At 49.9% G+C, this 18,505-nt stretch overlaps 1 protein-coding gene across 3 annotated transcripts in view; it reads left to right on the top strand.

The window, feature by feature from the left end:
- Positions 1 to 4,611, top strand: part of CSPG5 (chondroitin sulfate proteoglycan 5) — a 28,809-nt gene extending 24,198 nt beyond the window's left edge. Inside the window, exon 5 of one of the 3 annotated variants that reach the window (XM_084859601.1) lies at positions 3,993 to 4,611. In XM_084859601.1, coding sequence (XP_084715727.1) covers positions 3,993 to 4,154 — 162 coding nt within the window. In that variant the 3' untranslated portion in view covers positions 4,155 to 4,611. The remainder of the gene's footprint in view (positions 1 to 3,992) is intronic. The other 2 variants (XM_084859600.1, XM_084859599.1) reach the window with 2 other exon arrangements.
- Positions 4,612 to 18,505: the final 13,894 nt, after the last annotated feature.

Here is an 18,505-nt window from a genome sequence, read left to right as displayed (position 1 = left end):
CAATCCACTTTTAAGGCCATCCAAAGGGGTGGCCGTCACTAAAGAGGAATCCCATCGTTTCACTCTGCACGCAGTGAGGAAGGCCTCCCTTTCATCTGTCCTAAATCTCCCATGTATCAGCTTCATGGGGTGCTGGGTCCTAGGGTTATGGGAGAGGGAGAAAAAGGTCTACCATGGGGTGTTCCCGCCCCCCATTCTAAAAGGTTGAAATGCCTCTCCTAAGTCTGAGTTGCTGACAATCAGAGCTGTAAACCACAGCATGCTGGATTTTTGTAGTTTGGCCCCGCTGCCTTGCCTCTGCCCCACCCCCTTTGCCTCCGGCCCTACCCACCACGAGAATGCAGCCCCTGAGAGCGTCTCCAAAGCAGAATCTGGCCCTGGGGCCGAAGGAGGCTCCTGTGCTGTTGCCTTATGCAGACTGGCGGCACCCCACTCCCTTCAAGCGAGCTCTCCAGGCCACACGCAGGTTACACAGGCTGTGAGAAGTTTCTTCCCTTAAAGGTGGCCTAAAAGTAACTCACGTAAAGGGGTCAGCACCACTTGAGCGGCAGATTCTCCAGCCTGCAGATGGGCTCCTTGTCGTAGATGGACTCCTGGTCCCTGAGAGTCTCTTTCGGATCACTCCGAATAACAGCCCTCTGGGATCACTCCGAATAACAGCCTTCTGGAGAGTGCCGGTGTGCCCTCGGGGGCCTGGTTCAAGACCACCCATTGAGCAGTGCCCTGCCACCCCCAGTGTCCTGGATGGTGTCTCTTACTGAGCAGGGGCGGTGTGTGTGTGTGTGTGGGGGGGGTGCGTCTAGCGTGGCCACTTACACATTGCCAAAAAGAGAAAGCATATCCCCCTCAAAAGAGGATAAAAGTGGACACCAATTTGTGTAACATTTGCATATGCTAATGTAGACATAAAAATGCAAATACAGAAATAGCAACGATGATTTGAATGCAATCGATCTCAGGACAGCCCTCTGTAAAGCAGGACACCCGGACACCCTAGTCCAGATCTGTGTGCCGTACCGCAAAGCCACTTCTCTCGACTGGCGCAGTTGTTGCTTTGAGTGGTAACTGCTCCATGCACTTCTCCCTCCATGTTTCCCGCTCCCCAGCCCACCTGCCCACCTCGCTGTGTCCATCCTCATCCGGGCTTGAGCCCAGCTTGTCTGCCGTGGTGTCTGTCTGTCTGCGTGTGAGCGACCGCACATTTCTGGCTGAGGCAGTGCAGAGGAGGGGGCTGGGATTGGGGGAAAGGATTAGGGGGCACGGGCAGCTATGCCTTTGCTGACTGCCCTTCTGCACTGCTATCATTGTTGCGGGGTGGGGGTGGGAGTGGGGGACGACTTGAGAACGCAAGAGCATGCACAGAGAACCAGAACCATGCTGGAGCGTGAGCGCATCTCCGAAAGCAGCTGTCCCCAGGCGAGTGCCCTGCAGAAGCATTGGACTGCAACACCCATCATTCCCAGCCAGCGTGGCCGACGTGGTAGTCCAACACTTCTGGAAGATACTCGTGGTTGGGGCTGCTGTTCTAAAGCTTTGGTTTGAGCAGCCAGGACTTGGTAGAAATGGACTGCTCTATTTCATTTCTTTTACTTCTAGTATTTAAAAATATTCATTTATTTAAGGAATTTGATAGCCTGCTCTTCATGTAAGAAAGAAAAAAAGGGAAGATTGAGCAGTTTCCAATATAAAATTTATACTAATAAAGACTGCTGCTCTGTACCCACTTACCTGGGAGTAAGCCCCATTGAACCCAATGGCATTTATTTCTAAGTAGGCATCAATAGGACAACTGAAATAAACAAAACACAACAGCAACCTGACCAGATCAAATCCAAATTAAAAACAGAGATTTAAAAGTCCTGGACAACAATGACAATAAAAGCATAGTTTGAAAAAAACAAAACATGCACATGCTCATTGATTTTGATTAAAATTCAGTGGCAGCTGCTAAAGCAAGACTCACGGGCTGGCCTGACGATCAAAGGAGTCTTCTCCAAATTCCCCAAGAAACAAGCGGACATTTTAACCAGTTTGTGAAAACGCATATCGACCTACTTGGCTTCTCTCTGAAGGGGACTTCTATTGCACAAGAGCCACGCTGCTGTTCTTTGTCTTCAGAGGCAATTCCCTGGGTGCCACCACCCACAATAGCGCAATGAGTGACGATGAGGGAAAGAGCCTTCTCTGTAGTGGCCCCATCTTCGGAATGCCCTTCCCAGGGAGATCCACCTGGCCTCTTCACTTTACACAGGTCAAGACTGCCCTCTTCCAGAAGGCATTTAACTCCTGATCAAGCTGGTGCCCTCCAGATGTTTTGGACTTCAACTCCCATCAGCCCCAGTCAGCATGGCCAATAGTCAGGAATGCTGGGAGCCGGAGTCCAAAACATCTGGAGGGTGCCAGGTTGGGGAAGGCTGATGTAGGGCTAGGCTCTGCTGAGTAGTTTTGAAATGTCAGCCTCTTCCAAGGCCCGATGATGTCAAATTACAGTCTGTATTTGCAGCAGTGGTTCGCAGCAGGGTCCGCTCCTGTGCCATATATGTTATCTGTGCTGTAGTAAGCACCATGCTCCAGTTCTGTCCTCAGCAGGATAGTTTTTGCCACGTTTTAAAGCAGCAAATGCATCTTTTGCATGCTCCTTGGGTTCTGAGCGCGGATTCTCTTCCGTCACCAAAGGAGTTTTGACAACATTCGGCCTTCTAGCGTTTAGACCAGGGGTGCAGAAACTCACGCCCAATTCGGCTTCGTGACTGGCAGTCAGAGCTTTAAGCTCAAAGATGCTGGTATGTGGGGTATTTTTCAACCCGCCCCTTTGCCTTTGGCCCCACCCACCACTGGAGTGTGGCCCCCGAGAGCTTCTCTGGAATTGAATTCGGCCCTCAAAGAGAAAGAGGTTCAACACACCTGATTTAAATCTTTTGAGTTGCTTCTCCCCCACCCCATAACTCTCCTTACTCTGCGAGGTTCGGCCACACGCCCGCATCCAGCCCACCCGAGCTGGACGAAGCCTGGCCTGCCTTCCGCCCTTCCTCATTCTCTCTGCTCTGTCCGCATTCAAGTACTATTGTGGGACTGGCGCGAGATACTTAGCCGCTTCACATGGATGTGCTGATTGAGCTGGGATGGGCCTCTCTGGATCCTTTGCAACGGTTCGGGGTGCTCTGTTTGGACTATACCTGATTTCATTGACACGCCCCAGAACATCGAGCCTGTTGTTCACGCAGTCATGCTGGCCCCCATTATTTTCCTTATTTGCCTTATTTTCCCTCGGCAGTACCCTTCACCCAGGTGCCGGGAACTGAAGTTGCCCGTGAAGCTTGCTTGATCGGTTCGGGAACTTGTAACATTTACCTTGAAGTAGAGATGAACATTTAGAAGCCCTGAATTTTTCTCTGGCTTGGATAAATCTAACCCGTGCCCAAGACACACCAGTGAGCTTCATGACAGCGTCGAGGTTTGAACTCAGATCTCCCTGGCTCTCACTGGCTCTCACTGGCATCCTCATTATGGGTCGGTGGTAGTTTAGGGGATAGCTGTTTCTAGCTGTTTTAAATTTTGGATGTTTTAATTTTGTGGTAAGATAGAGTCTTTTTTAGAAAGGTATCTAAAAAGTAAATTAACAATAAGAATAATAACAATAATAAAGTTTCTTTTATTTATTACTTATTTATTTAGGGTGCAGTCCTATGCATATTTAGACAGAAAAAAAAGTCTTACAACTCCCAGCACTCCCCAGCCATGCATATGATTGTGCCCTTAAAGCATTTTTATCTCCCTTCTCATCCACAAAGGCTCCCAGAGTGGCTGACGTGTGCTAATACAATTAATAAAAACAAGACAGCCCCTTTCCACACGCTCACAATCTAAAAAGACACAACACCAAAGGAAAAAGAGGTGGGGAGGGAAGAGGAAGATTCTTTTCCCATCTCTGCTAGTGCTGACTCCTTCCCTCTCTCATGCCCCCTCCCCTCCCTGACCCCCACTCCATTTAGGATGACCCCAATGCACCTCACAAGCTTCAAGACCCCTTGAAATCCTGCCTAAAAGAAGAGGAATCCTTTAACATTCAGAACTCCGTGTCACCCAAGCTCGACAATGGGAAAGGGGACCCGGATGACTCTGAGGTGAATTGCTTGCAGAACAACCTGACATGAAGCGAGAGAAGGAGCTGGATTTTGAAAAAGGAGCAAGAGCATGGGAGCCATTTCCTCTTGTACAAATCTCATTTCTCGTAATTGTTCTGTTTTCTCCCCTGACTTCATAGCATGCTTTGGTGTATTTTGTACAGAAAAAGAAAAGAAAAGAAATAATAATAGACAAGACAATGACTCCTCAAGTTTTCCTCGATGAATTGTGTGCGTTGGATTGTATGGTATGTCCCTGTCTGTATATTGCCTGGGTTAGCTTGCTCCTGTCACCCCCACACCGTCCCGTCCCTCACTCACTTCTGTGATTTCTAAACCTTTGCTGTGACTCGACTGACTTTTTTTTGTACTTTACCCAGCCTTTTTTGAGAAACAAGTTTAAAATGTGAAAAAAATTAAAGATGTTGAAATAATAACAATAATAATTATTAATAATAATAAAATAAAAACCCATTTTTTAAAAGTTAAGCCGCTGCCATGTGTCACTTGCTGTGAGGCGTGGCAGGGTGTCCTGGTGGCACACCTGCCTCAGGAATCAGACAGGGAAAAGTTGACACCGGGGAGGTGGGCTGGAGGAGTCAAGGTGGGGAGATGAGAAAGGCAGGTACTAAAGAAGGAGGCAAATTAGCTAGTAGGCCTATGGGCTGGTGAACTGACAGGCAGGTAAACAGATGCAAGCAATCTGAGAGCGTTCTGAGCAGCCTAATGCAGCGCCCATAATCCCCAGCCAGCATGGCCTTTGCTTGGTGAAGTATGGAATTATTGCAGTCCAGCACATCAGGAAGGTACCAGGTGGGCAAGGGCTGATCTTGTGTATCTCCACCAGTGGAAGGGAAAGACTGGAGGCTCGGATTTCAGGGTCCCTGGTGTTGGATATAGGCACACTTACTCCAAACAGCCTCAGCTTGGCCATGATGTTGTAGGTGAGGTTCCTTTGAGGACTCACGTTAGAATGCTAACACTCACATTCACTTAAATTCTACAAATAAGGACTAAACAACAACATAAGCTAAATGCATGCATTAAAGGATGAACGCAAAAGTTGAACACACACGTGCCACACTAGCGGCTGTCTGGGCAGCGCTCACGCCACCATTTACCAGTAAAGGAAAGCTCTTCTCTCCCTGGCAAAGGGAACCTTCTCACAATACAGGACCTCCATTGAGGCCCTGCAGTCAGGAGGAGGGGACCCCAGGTCCCATCATGCTTAAGCGTAAAACATTTTTGAAATTGGTGACCTCCTTAATGTATATTCTAAAATCTTCAAATCTGTCGGTCCACAAAATCTTTTAGGTCATCCTATTCCCAGAAAGTCCACCCTTTTGTCCCTAAAGTCATCGCTCTCCTTGACGTAAAGTGTTGCCTCTGAAATGGGCCTAAGTTCTGCTTTCTTGCGGTTAATGAATCGCTTTATACTTTGGTCCTGTCTAGACACAGGGAGATCTAAAACTACAATATCAGCGATTCTGGACAAGGAGAAAGCTGATTCTGCAGCATCTGCATTCCTTTTTATAACTTTTGACTGGTCACTTTCGTACATACAAGGCCTCACACAATTCGAAGAGCAATAAAACATTTCTTATCAGCCAATGTATTGCTTCGAATAAGCTTCTGATACATTGGATCTGTGCCTCAGTGTTTCCCTACTTGCCCCCTTAAGCCCTATAGTGTTACCCCCACTTATAAGCTCTATCCCTTGAGCCCCCTTCAGCATGCCATGCTAATAAGCTCTCACAGCCCTTAAGCTCCCCTGCACCACATAAGCTGTGCCCCCACCCCATAGATGCATACCCCTCATAATATCTCTATGCTAACTTTAAAAAACCAAGGGGGAAAAACATCCTTACACCAGGCAGGGCCAGCCCTGCCATGAGGCAGAGTGAGGCAACTGTCTCAGGCAGCAGCTGCTGGGAGCAGTAGGCAACCCCCCCAGCCGTTCCTCCTGAGCCTCCTTGGCATTCTCCTTTCTTGGGGGAAAGAAATGTATGTGCCGCACAGCCTGCCCTGCACCCGTAAGTTAGACTGCTGCCTCGGGGTGGGGTGGGGGCCCTATCCCCTTACTACTGTTGAAGTAAGATTCAGCGGCCTGTCCGGTCGGCTTCTGGACGTAGTATAGAGTGGGCGCCATCTTGTCCGTTGCCTCAGGCAGCAAAATGCCTTGGGCCGGCCCTGACACCAAGGGTGGGCAAAGTGTGGCCATCCAGTTGTTCTGGCCTACAACTCCCATCGTCCCTCACCATTGGCTGTGCTGACTAAGGCTGATGGGAGTTCTAGGCCAAAATATCTGGCGCAGTGGTGTAGTGGAGCCAGTGCCGGCACGGACTGATTAGCGGGGACGCTAATGTCACCTGCCAGCCCCGCCAGACGTCCCTGTTCCCTCTGGGCTTAGCTGCACCCTTCACAGCCGCTGTGGAGGAACGGGCATCCCCAGCAGCAATACATTGGTCCTGGTTGCGATGCAAAGTACTTTGGGGTGGCTCGGTCTGGAATGAGCAATTAAGACCCATTCGCTTTGCAAGGACCTGCTCTTGGTTCAGAGGAAATTTCCTAGAACTGGCGTGGCCTCTCCTTGGGGGTGTGGCTACAGGGACTGTCATGATGAGTGCCTGCACCTCAAGGTGCACCTCTACACCGCAGATCTCGAGGGCCACGAGTTGCCCACATGTGGTCCACCTAACCTAGTGCCTTCCAGGTGTTTGGGACTACAACTCCCAGCATTCCTGACCATTGCCCATGCTGGCTGAGGCTGATGGGACTTGAAGTCTAAAATACCTGGAGGACACTATCCAGTTGGGTGAAGCTGTGCTACACTAGAGGCAAGTTGCTCAAATTGAGAGCTGGGGGCAATTTCTGCAGCTTTATAGGGCCAGATGATATGCCATTGGTCGCGTGTGTCACCTGACCACCACCGAATCGGTAGGCGGCTGGCATTATTGCTGCCCGGGTACAACAGGTAATGTGCCAGTAGCTCCCTCTACTGGCTGGCTGCTGCAGTGGCACAGAGAGGAAGGCTCTTTTCCCTGGCAGTCGCAGTTCTCATTCCGAGACCCAGACCCTTCCTAGCCCCTTAAACCTAAGGGGTTGTACCCAGTGTGAATCCCACTTAGAACAGACCCACTGAAAGGAATGGGAGTTCCGTTCGACTAACATTGGCTGCAACCCAATGGATGCAGGCCAAACCCTTTAGCTTCTTGTCTACCGTAAAGACCTGGAGTCCAATGCAGGCCAAGTTAATCATGTTTGGAGACTTATTTATTTATTTATTTATTTATTAAATTTATTAATCGCCCATCTGGCCAGTCACCCAGCCACTCTGGGCATTGTACAGCATATAATAAAACAGTTTAAAACAATAAAATTCTACAATAAAAACATTTTCTAGAATACCCTAACCCACCCCAAATGCCTGCCTGAACAACCATGTTTTTAATGCACGACGGAAGCTCATTAAAGAGGGGCATGGCGGAGTTCCCTAGGGAGGGAGTTCCACAGAGTGGGGGCCACCACAGAGAAGGCCCTCTCCCTCGTCCCCACCAGTCTAGCTGTCCTGGCTGATGGGACAGAGAGAAGGCCATCCGAGGCTGATCTTGTTAAGCAGCCTGTCTGGTGTTGCTGGAGGCACTCCTTAAGATAGGCTGGGCCGGAACCATATAGGGTTTTAAAGGTCAAAACCAACACCTTGAATTTGGCCTGGAAAACAACTGGTAACCAGTGCAACTCCTTCAGCACTGGAGTGTTGTGACCTTGCTGGCGGCTGCCTTTAATCAGGCGAGCCGCCGCGTTCTGTACCAGCTGCAGCTTCCGAACCGTCTTCAAGGGTTACCCCACGTACAGCACATTGATTTCAGAGGGTTTTTTAAGTGTGACTAATGCCCTCTGGATCAGGGCCCTCGATGCACTGTCACAAATCACTTCCATACCCAAATCGATGCATAGCGACATGTGAGATCCATTACTTCCTCAGTGGCAATTTATCAGCCTTGTCTACAATGTTATGCATTTCTGATTTGCGATGGGAATGGCTGTAGGCATCGTCTGTAGTTATTCCACAATTGTGTGTTCCAGTCCCATAAATTAGTAGTCAGCTTCCAGAAACCCACAGCTTTTGTTTTAAAAACAAAGCCATCCCACGTTTCTAGCCCTTAAGGTGAGAACTAGCCATGCCTGCTAAAAATCTCAGAAGCTCAGTGGGAGGCGGAACCCAATCACAAGGGGTGGAGCTTCAGTTCCCTGCATAGTGCTTGCCTCTTTTTTCATGACTTGCAAAACATGAGTATATTTACGCAACTTGGCACAATGTGCATTGTTTATATCGCTCACCTCCTCCTGCTTTCTCAGTAACTATTTATTTTGCTGACCGCGATGTCCCCCCACCCCTGGAAAAAATAATACACACAGGCCTGGTAATGGATGTGGAGTTCCGGGTCTAAAAATGCCACCATCAGGTTGAACAGAAGCATCACTCCTCCCCTTTTAACAACGGCATCCACCGCCGCCACCTGATAATGTGGGAAGTGCAGAAATGTTGTGAATGTAACGTGCGACAGCTCATTTCATTTGCACCTTCTGACTGCAAACAGGTGGTCGGCCACCGTAGCATCTCTTCCCACGCCTTTCCCTCGATCGTAATGTGTGCAGCTCTGCAAATTTAGCCTTGTTTCTGTGAGGAGTAATACAGGAAAAGATGAAATGGAGCTGGCATAATTGCCATCTGGAATTTGTAGAGCAGAGTCTGAGGTGGGAGGTGGGAAAGTTCCAGGGAGACTGAAAACCCAAAATTGCCTCTGCATGGCCCAAATGCCTCTGATCAGAGCCAGGATATTGCCCCCACCTCATAAATTAGTTCCTTTTCACGACACTGTGAAAACCTTTTGGCCTTTGACCCCTCCGGCATTTTAACTCTGATGGAAATGGTTTTAGTGGGCAATTCTTATAGGTACTTTTATTCCAATGCTCTTCATATTTGCTGCCCAGGGGGGGAGGGGATTTTTCTAATTATATGATGTTGCTGTTTTGTGTTCTTACAGATCATAAGCCTTTTTGCACTCTTTTTGAGGAAAAGTGGTCCAAAATGTTTTAAACAACCAGATGTGTTAATATGGGACATCCACAGTACCAGTCTCCACAGGCAACAGTTACATCAGTGTTGGTAAGCCCAACCTCAGTGGAAACGCTGCTTGACCATAGGCTCTAGCCCTCACTGAGGCATTCCAGCTGTGTCTGGGTTGTACCACTTCAGATTGCAGATGGGGACGCATATTTATTTATTTAGAAATTTTATATCTCACCTTTCCAGTGCAGTCACAGCACTTGGAGACATGACTGAATGCTCCTCCAAGCAAATAAATACCCTATAGAAAGAAACCTACCATGTCAGGGGGAGAATGTTCAGTTCGAATCCTCTTCTCAGGATCTACTTTTCTGTGCGTGGAGAACTAACCCTACTGGGTGCGCTGGAATCAGAACTTTGGTCAGCTCCCTTGCAGCAAGGCGGTTTGAGGCTGCCTGGTTCTTCTGTAAACACACCAAACTGGCTTTGCTGTGGCAGTGAGGTGATCCGATTGCAGCAGAGCATTCAAACCAGGTTTGTGGGCAGCACCAACATAGCGCTAGGAAGACACCCCCTTTGCAAAACGTCGAACCCACCAACGCCCCACTGCGTCTCAGTTTTACTTCCCACAGACACACCAGCTTCTCCTCCACCTTCCCACCATCCTAGTTTTGTCTGTCTATCTAGCACCTGCTGTAAGCTTCCTTGTGCAAAACTCCCATCATTAATTTTGTCTTCTGAACAGCAACAAGCACACTTGTAATAGTTAGCTATGCATTTAGATGCCTTATGAAACAAATCCTCTAGGCGTCATACAAAATCATCTAAGGATCTGCCTTCCACAAGAGGAAGAGCTCCGCGGGTAGAAGGTCCCTTTCTCTAATTTTGGGTTTCCCCTCCCCCCCGACACCACAGCTACCCCCATTCTGCAGGGTTTCCTGATTCCCTTTGTAGCATTTTCAGGGAGCTCTGGACTACAATAGAGTCATTAGTCATTAAAGCTGCCATCCTGTACAGACATACCTGGGAGTATGTCTCATTGAACCCAGCAGGATTTACTTCTGAGTAGACATGCATAGGTTTGCACTGTAAGACACCAGAGGACTTTCTGGTGTGAAAAAGAAGTCTTACAACACAATTAAAGGAAGAACAGGATTCAGATGGCTCGAGCAAATAAGCCAAGCTATATAGTGTAACTGAGCAACTGTATATTGCCCTGAGCCTCAAGTGGGGTGTCCTGTTTGATTAATGTCTGGAACCTGCAGCATGTCTTGAATTGATCACCTGAATAACAAGGGGCAGCTGCAACAAAATATTGCAGCATGGAGTGCTTCTGTTCAGGATTTCCAGCCACTTCAATCCATCCCTGCGCTTGTTTTCTCTTTCTCCCTCCCCCTCCTCCCCCATCACTCTCTCACACACACAGTCAGTCTGCCTTCCACGCCCACTGAGCATGTTCAGGGCTTCACTGGGCTGTCTTTGGGGAGCTTTTACCCCAGGGGTTTTTCCCCCTAAAGATTTTTGTACTTCTGCAGACCTTGGAGTTTTCCCAGCCCTGCCAATGCCTTCCTCTTGTGTGCGGATGGTGCTGTTTTAGGGGCTGCATAGGGATCAGCACTTGGAGAACGGAGGTGTTGCAGTAACGTGATGTCCAGTGGGAAATGCCTCTTGGGTGCCACCACCCAAAGCCTGCCAGAGGCGGGAGCTGCAGGGAGGCAGGGGAAGGCAGCTTCCTAGCACCGATAGGTCAGAGTAGGTCAGATTATGCTCCTTAACTTGGGGTGTTGGACCTCAGGCCAGATCCATATCCTAGATGGTCATGCCTTCTTCCTCTGTCCCCCATCCCCCGCCCCCACTGATCATGTGGTGGCTTGCCAGCTTTTGTGCAGTGTCGTCCCCCCCCCCCAATTCTAAAAGGCTGCAATGCCTCTCCTAAGGCTTACCTGCTGACAGTAACAGCGTTAAGCTAAAATATGCTGGTATTTTTGGTATTAATGGGGGGGTTGCCCCCACCACTACTGGACTGTGGCCCCCAAGAGCTTATCAGAGTGGGATTTCGACCCTTGGCCTGAAAGAGGTTTGACACACACACCCCAGCCTTCACCCCTATAAACATGTCCGTGTCAGACACTCCCACCCGCCTAAGCAACTAGGAGGATGTTCTTGCTGGCCTCAAGCTTCCCTCCCTCCCTCCTCCCCACAGTTCCTAAGGAGCTGGGTGCTGATGCGAGCCCCTCGTAAATGAATTCCCCTTTTGCTGACCCTACTTTGGAGAAGCCCTGATTAGATTAATAAATCTTACAGCCAGAGATGCAGACTGCTTAACTCAGCCTCTCCCAGCCTGGTGCTCTCCATATGTCTTGGACTACAACTCACAGCATCCCCCCAGCCAGAGGGGTTTCCCCCACCCCCCAGAATTAAAATACACAGTCTCTGGAGAGTGCTTGCAAAGAAGCAGGCAAGTCATCTGATCCCAGCCTGTGTCACAAAGAAAGCCCGTGGCCCCATTGTCTTCAGTGTGATTAAGACGGCCTAGACACGGATGCGTCCACAATAACAAACTTGCTGCGTGGAGATTAAAGATTTGGGATTCTCAACACAGGGCAGCTTGACCTCGGCTTGCCATTCCTGCAGCTCCCCTTCTCTTTGGCAATGTAAAGTGCCAACCTCTCTGCTACACTGGAGCCTTCTTGGATGCATTGCAATAGAGAGATCCTGGGGCCATCCATCCATCTGCAAGCCTGTGGGTTCATTTGCACCTCTGCAGAGATCACACAGCCTCGAGCAACAGTCTGGCTGCTGGAAAAGTCATGAGATTAAATCATGGATGGATTGGGGCTGCAGGGGTTCAAATGTGTACAGGCCCCGCCCTGGGGCTGACCTCATGTCGCTGCAAGGTGAAGCAACCCGCTTCAGGCAGCACCGCGAAGAAGGGTGGGGGTGGGGTAGATGAAGGCAGGAACTGGTGTCTGATGTGGTGGGGGTGGGGTTGGCATCATGTATTTATTTAAAAACTGTATATAATGCCCTCCATTATCCCAGGGTGGTGTACAAAATGCATTAAAACAGCAATTCGAATGCAATCCCCAGATAACAACAACAAAGAGAATGTACTACATTAGGTATTGAAATCAGCAAGGGCCTGGGTGTACAGATGAGTTCTCAACGGGTGCTGAAGCACCAGCAAGGATGGTGCCCGCCACACTGCGCGGGGGAGAGGGTTCCAAAGGCAGAGTGCCACTGCCCCAGCGGCCCTCCGCCCGGTTGCCATCAGACGTGCCTGCGCGGGTGTTGGGGCAACCGCGAGGCCCTGGCCTGCAGGTCTCAGTGAAGGGGCAGGCTGATGTGGCAGCGGGCGCTCCTTCCGATGGCCTCGACATAGGAGACGCGAGCTCTTCAGGGTCCCACACGGCAACAGCATCCCCTTGAACCTGGCCCGAGAACGTACCGACGGCCGGCGCGGCTCTCCGCGCCCAGGCGTGACACGGTGGCGCCGGGCTGCCCCGCTCAGCGGCCGAACTGCCGCGCGCCGCTCCGAGACGAGCCGCCCGGGAAGCCCCGGCGGAGCGCGCTGCGCTGACCCGGCCTCCCCGTGCCCGGGCGGTCCCTCCCCGGGAAGGCTGCAGCTGGCGCGGCTGGCCGGGCGCCCGCTCGAGAGCCGCGGGCCCCTCCTCCACGGGAGCTCCGCCGGCTCTGGCGCCGATCCTTCCCCGCGGGGCCAGCGGGGCGCCCGCGGCCTCGGCGCCGGCCAGGCAGCGGCAGGCCGGCCCCGCCGCCCCCAGCCCCGCCGCTGCTCCGCTGCTGCCCGGGCCAGATCCGGAGCGGCGCCGGGCTGGGGCTGCTCCGCGCCGGCCCCCGGCGGGGCGCCCCTCCGGCCGGCCGCCTCCCGGGCAGCGCCAAGGCCGCGCGCCCCGCCGCCTCTCTCTCTCTCTCTCTCTCTCTCTCTCTCTCTCTCTCTCTCACACACACACACACACACACACTCCCGACAAGGCGGGGACCTGTGCGAGGACTTTGGCCTCCCGGAGTGGCGCTGGCACGACGAGGCTCAGCCCATCTTCAAACAATCGGGCATATTCTTTAAATCATTTGCGAAACCGCACGCATCCATTTACGGAGGGAAGCAGAAACTAGCGAGCAGGGATGCGATGTTTGCTTGGTTAACCCGGTAGAGCAGGGGAACCTTTTTTTTCTGTCAGGGACGGCATTCCTTCAAGGGGAATCTGTGGGGGCTTGCGTGCGGGTTGTGGCTGCAGCCTGGACCAAACATGGGAGGGGCAATCTTCTCTCTCTCTCTCTCTCTTCCTGCCACTCTTTCCCCCCTTACTCTCACACTTGCTGACACCCCTTTCTCTCCCCGCTTTCTCTCTCTCTCTCTCTCTCTCTCTCTGACACCCCCTTTTCTTTCTGACACCACCTATGCTCTCTCTCTTTCTGTCACCCTTTCCCCTTTGCTCTCACACTTTCTGACAACACTTTCTCTCTCTCTCTCTCTCTCTCACTGACACCCCCTTTCTCTTTCTGACACCCCCATGCTCTCTCTCTCTCGCTCTTTCTTGCTGACACCCCTTTCCCCCTCATTCTCACATTTTCTGACAATGCATCCTCTCTTCTTTCTCTCCCTCTAACCCATTTTCCTGACTCTTTCTGACACCCCCTATCCTCTCTCTCTCTCTCTCTTCCCTTCTTCCTCTAGACCCAGCAACCTGAGGAGGAGGGACCAATCACTTTTGCCAGAGATCTGAACTGATCACTTGCAGAGGGTTTTGGTCCCTCCTCCTTCCATCCATTCTCCCCACCCACACTTTATTCCCTTTATATTAATATGTTAAAAACCTTTAATGCAAACAGCCAATGGTAAGCACCATCTTAGAAGAGGTGTGTAAAAGAAGGAGGGGGCAACCCTCCTTCTCTTACACACCTCTTCTAAGATGGCGCTTACCACTGGCCGTTTGCATTAAAGGTTTTTAACATAGGTGGTACCTACATGCATCATCTGAAAACAAAGGATGTTTTCTCTCTCTGGAACAATCATTCGTTTCCTTCGCATACAGATTTACCCAGTTAATCAATTATGGACTAAAACTATACAATCAATACGTTGAGATTTCTTAAACCAAATGACCAAGGGGGGTACAAGTGGAGACCTGTGTAGATTCAGGCGTGTGTTTCTACAATCCCTCCCCTTACTCCATTGTGAACATCTTGTTCAGAGTTCCCTCCACCACTTCTCTTGAGTGGTGAGAACTCCAGGAGGCTAATCATTTCCCCTTAAATAATTAATTTCCTTGGAATGAGGTCACTGGGGACTGATGGTGGTGTTGTGATGCATGGTTTATTTACACATACTGGGTTGGATCCAGGAATTGCCTTCTGTTGACAGAAGGGCTCTGCTCACAGAAGGTGCCTCTGCTCGATTTTGGGGAATCTCCCCCCCCCGCCCGCTCACCTGATTAGACAGGGGTGCCCTGCCCGATGTGCAGCATTTCAGAAGGCTGGAGGGGCTGCTGTGGGGAGAAAGGGGTAGGGGAATTCCACTCCCGCCAGCCCAATTGCATGCACCTTAATCTGGATCCAACCGATATATAGGCTGAGCATAAGGTTCACAGCATTAGCACTCTTAACAGATTTCTGCTCCCCATCAGATTTTTAGGGGAACCACCAGCACCAAAGGATTCTTGCCAAGAGCAACTCAGCACGCTCTCTGTCTCTTTCAGGCTCAGTCCAAAAACTGCCGCTTGTCCTTTGGTTTCTTGCTTACACATAGACAGACCTCTGCATTAGCACACCCCTCAGGGAAAGTGGGAGAAGAGACATCTGTTCCAATATCTGCTGGCCATTGAGACCCATTGGCCCAACAGGGCTGGGCAATTTTTGGAGTTTAGATTTTGGGGCCCATAACTCCCATGATCCCTCAGTATTGGCTATGCTGGCTAGGGCTGATGGGAGTTGTAGGCCAAAAAAAATCTGGAGGGCCACAAGTTGCTCACCCCTGGCCTAAAACAATGGGGAATCTGCCAGGCCAGACTTGTACATGCAGTTTGGTCTCCCATGAATCCTGAATCTTTTTCAACCAGAGTTACTAGGGCCTTCTGCATGATTGCAGAGCATGTACTCCACCACTGAGCTATTGTCCCATTCTGTGGTTCCTTAAGGCTCACAGGGAAACCTTGTGAGCTGTGTCATTTGCAGAGGACACAAAATTGGGCGGGATAGCTAATACCCTGGAAGACAGAAATAAAATTCAAGGTGATCTGGATAGACTGGAGCGCTGGGCAGAAAACAACAGAATGACATTTAATAGGGACAAATGCCAAGTTCTGCACCTACGAAAAAGAAACCAAATGCACAGTTACAAGATGGGGGATACGTGGCTCAACCACACTACAAGCGAGAAGTATCTTGGAATTGTTGTCGATCACAAGCTGAATATGAGCCAACCATGTGATGTGGCTGCAAAAAAGGCAACTGCTCTTTTGGGCTGCAAGCTGCTCCAGCTGGTCCAGTGACTACAGAAGCAGGCAAGCTCCCAGAGAGCGAGCGAACAGAGCGAGCGAACAGGGGGAGCAAACAGGAGTTGGCCAGGGGAGTTGCAGTGGTTGAAGAGACAAAGGAGACAAAGGAGACAGAGGCTAAGAGCACACACTTTCACACCAGTGGGACTCTGCTTTTAACCTCTACTGAGTAGAGGAGCAGGCACAGGCTAGTCTAGAACAATCACAAAGCTAGACACAAAAAGGGAAAAGAGGCAATGGAAGGACAGGACTCTCCAGTGGTGGTGACCTGCAAGGTGTGTGCAATGTTTGTTTTCTTGCCTGAGAACCACATGGCCTACACCTGCAACAAGTGCAAGTTGATCATGCTGCTGGAGGAAAAAGTAAGTGGACTGGAGCGGCGACTGTCGACCTGCCAGGGAATAAGAGAACACGAAGAGTTCTTGGACAGAATCGGGGAACTACAGCAGCAAAGGGAAGACCAGAAGCTTGAAGAGCAACAGCAAGATGAGGCAGTGGGAAATGCTGAGGTGAAGAAAAATGGAATAGAGGATACTCCTTGGAAAAGGGTGACAGTTAGGAGAAGAAGAACTAGATGCCACTCTGCACCAGTGGAAGCAGTGGAGCTGTGGAACCGATTCCAGGTACTTGCGGATGAGACTGGAGGACAGCCTGCAGAGGAAGAACCACAGGGGAACCAACATGAGAGTGAGCAAGAGGCTAAAGGTCAGTCAAACAGAGGCGATGAAACCCAGGCCTACAAGAAGAAGAAGAGAAGAGTGGTAGTAGTGGGAGACAGGAGTGCTGCGTGGGATCGAGACCCAAGTATGTCGCGAAGACCCATGGACTCGCCAGGTATGCTGTCTCCCGGAAGGACAGATAGAGACGTGACTGAAAGGTTGCCTGCACTCATAAAGCCCACTGACAGGTATCCCTTTCTTCTCATCCATGTGGGAACAAATGATACCGCCAAGCGGAGCTACGAAGAGATCACGTCAGACTTTGAAGCTTTGGGAAGGAAACTCAAGAACTTTGGGGCCCAGATAGTTTTCTCATCCATCCTTCCAGTAGTTAGAAGAGGGATAGAAAGGGAACGAAAAATACTCCAGGTGAATGACTGGCTACGAAGGTGGTGCTGACGAGAGAGATTTGGATTCTGGGACCACGGGCTATACTTCCTGGAAGATGGGTTGTTGGCTAGGGATGGGTTGCACCTCACAAAGGATGGGAAGAATGTGTTTGGCCACAGCATGAAGAACTTCATCAGGAGGGCTTTAAACTGAATCCTACGGGGAAGGGAGATGTAATGTTGGGGGTAACAATGGACATAGGCGCATGCACCGCAATGGAGAGAACAGCTCTGATAGTGCCCAATAATAGTCTTCAGACACATGTAGGAAGAAAGCCAGACTATGAAGCACATGGTCTTCGATGTCTATATACTAATGCCCAGAGTATGGGAAACAAACAGAATGAACTTGAACTCTTAATACAAGAGGGAAATTATGACCTGATAGGTATAACTGAGACTTGGTGGGATGACTCTCATGACTGGAATACAGCAATTGAAGGATATAACTTGTTCAAAAAGAACAGGAGGAACAGAAAGGGAGGTGGGGTTGCACTGTATGTGAAAAATACATATCTCTGCACAGAAATACAGGAGGAGGAGCTTGGTAGCCCCATCGAGAGCATCTGGGTTGAAATAAATGGAGCAAAGAATAAAAGGAACCTGGTGGTCGGAGTCTACTACCGGCCACCCAATCAAGGAGAAGACGAGGACAAAAATTTTGAAAAGCAAATAGCCAATGTTTTAAGGAAGCATGATGTAGTAGTAACAGGGGACTTCAATTTCCCTGATATTTGTTGGGAGACAAATTCTGCAAAACATGGCCCCTCCAGGAAATTCCTAACTTGTGTGGCGGATAACTTCCTCCTACAGAAAGTAGAGGAAGGAACTAGAGGATTGGCTATCCTTGACTTGATCCTAACCAACAGAGATGACTTAGTGGATAAAGTAGCAGTTACGGGAACTCTGGGGGAAAGGGACCATGTTGTACTTGAGTTCTTGGTTCTAAGGGAAGCAAAAGCCGAGTGTAGTCAAACGCGTACCCTGGATTTTAGGAAAGCTGATTTTCATAAACTCAGAACAATGATCAGGAAGGTCCCATGGCAAGCGATGCTAGCGAGAAAAGGAGTCCAAGATGGGTGGGAGCTTTTAAAAAAGGAAATTCTCAAGGCACAATCACAAGCAATTCCAACAAGAAGAAAAGGTGGAAGACAACAGAAGAAGCCAATGTGGCTTCACAAAAAGCTTAGGGATGACCTGAAAACAAAAAAGGACACACATAGGAAGTGGAAAGAAGGCCAAGTAACAAAGGAAGAGTACAGGCAGATAGCACAGAATTGCAGGGATGGCGTCAGGAAGGCTAAAGCTGAGAATGAGCTGAGGTTAGCGAGGGATGCTAAAAAAAACAAAAAGGCTTTCTTCAGCTACGTGCATAGTAAAAGACAGAGGAAAGAAATGGTGGTTCATCTATTAAATAAGGATGGAAAAATGATAACAGATGACAAAGAAAAGGCAGAGGTGCTCAATTCCTACTATGGCTCAGTCTTCTCCCAAAAGAGGGTCTATGACCCCCCTGGCAAAGGCGAAGTACAGGCTGAAGGGGCAGGATTGCAGCTTGAGATCGACAGGCATATGGTCAAGGAACACCTCATTACTTTGAATGAGTTCAAATCTCCAGGGCCAGATGAACTGCATCCTAGAGTCATAAAGGAACTGGCAGAAGAACTCTCAGAACCGCTGTCTATTC

Source organism: Heloderma suspectum, chromosome 5 (assembly GCF_057233095.1).
Source record: "Heloderma suspectum isolate Gila_16-S chromosome 5, 16-S_ref, whole genome shotgun sequence".
Lineage (NCBI taxonomy): Eukaryota > Metazoa > Chordata > Lepidosauria > Squamata > Helodermatidae > Heloderma > Heloderma suspectum.
Note: the sequence above shows the minus strand (reverse complement) of the source record. Positions and strands in the feature narration are given on the sequence as shown.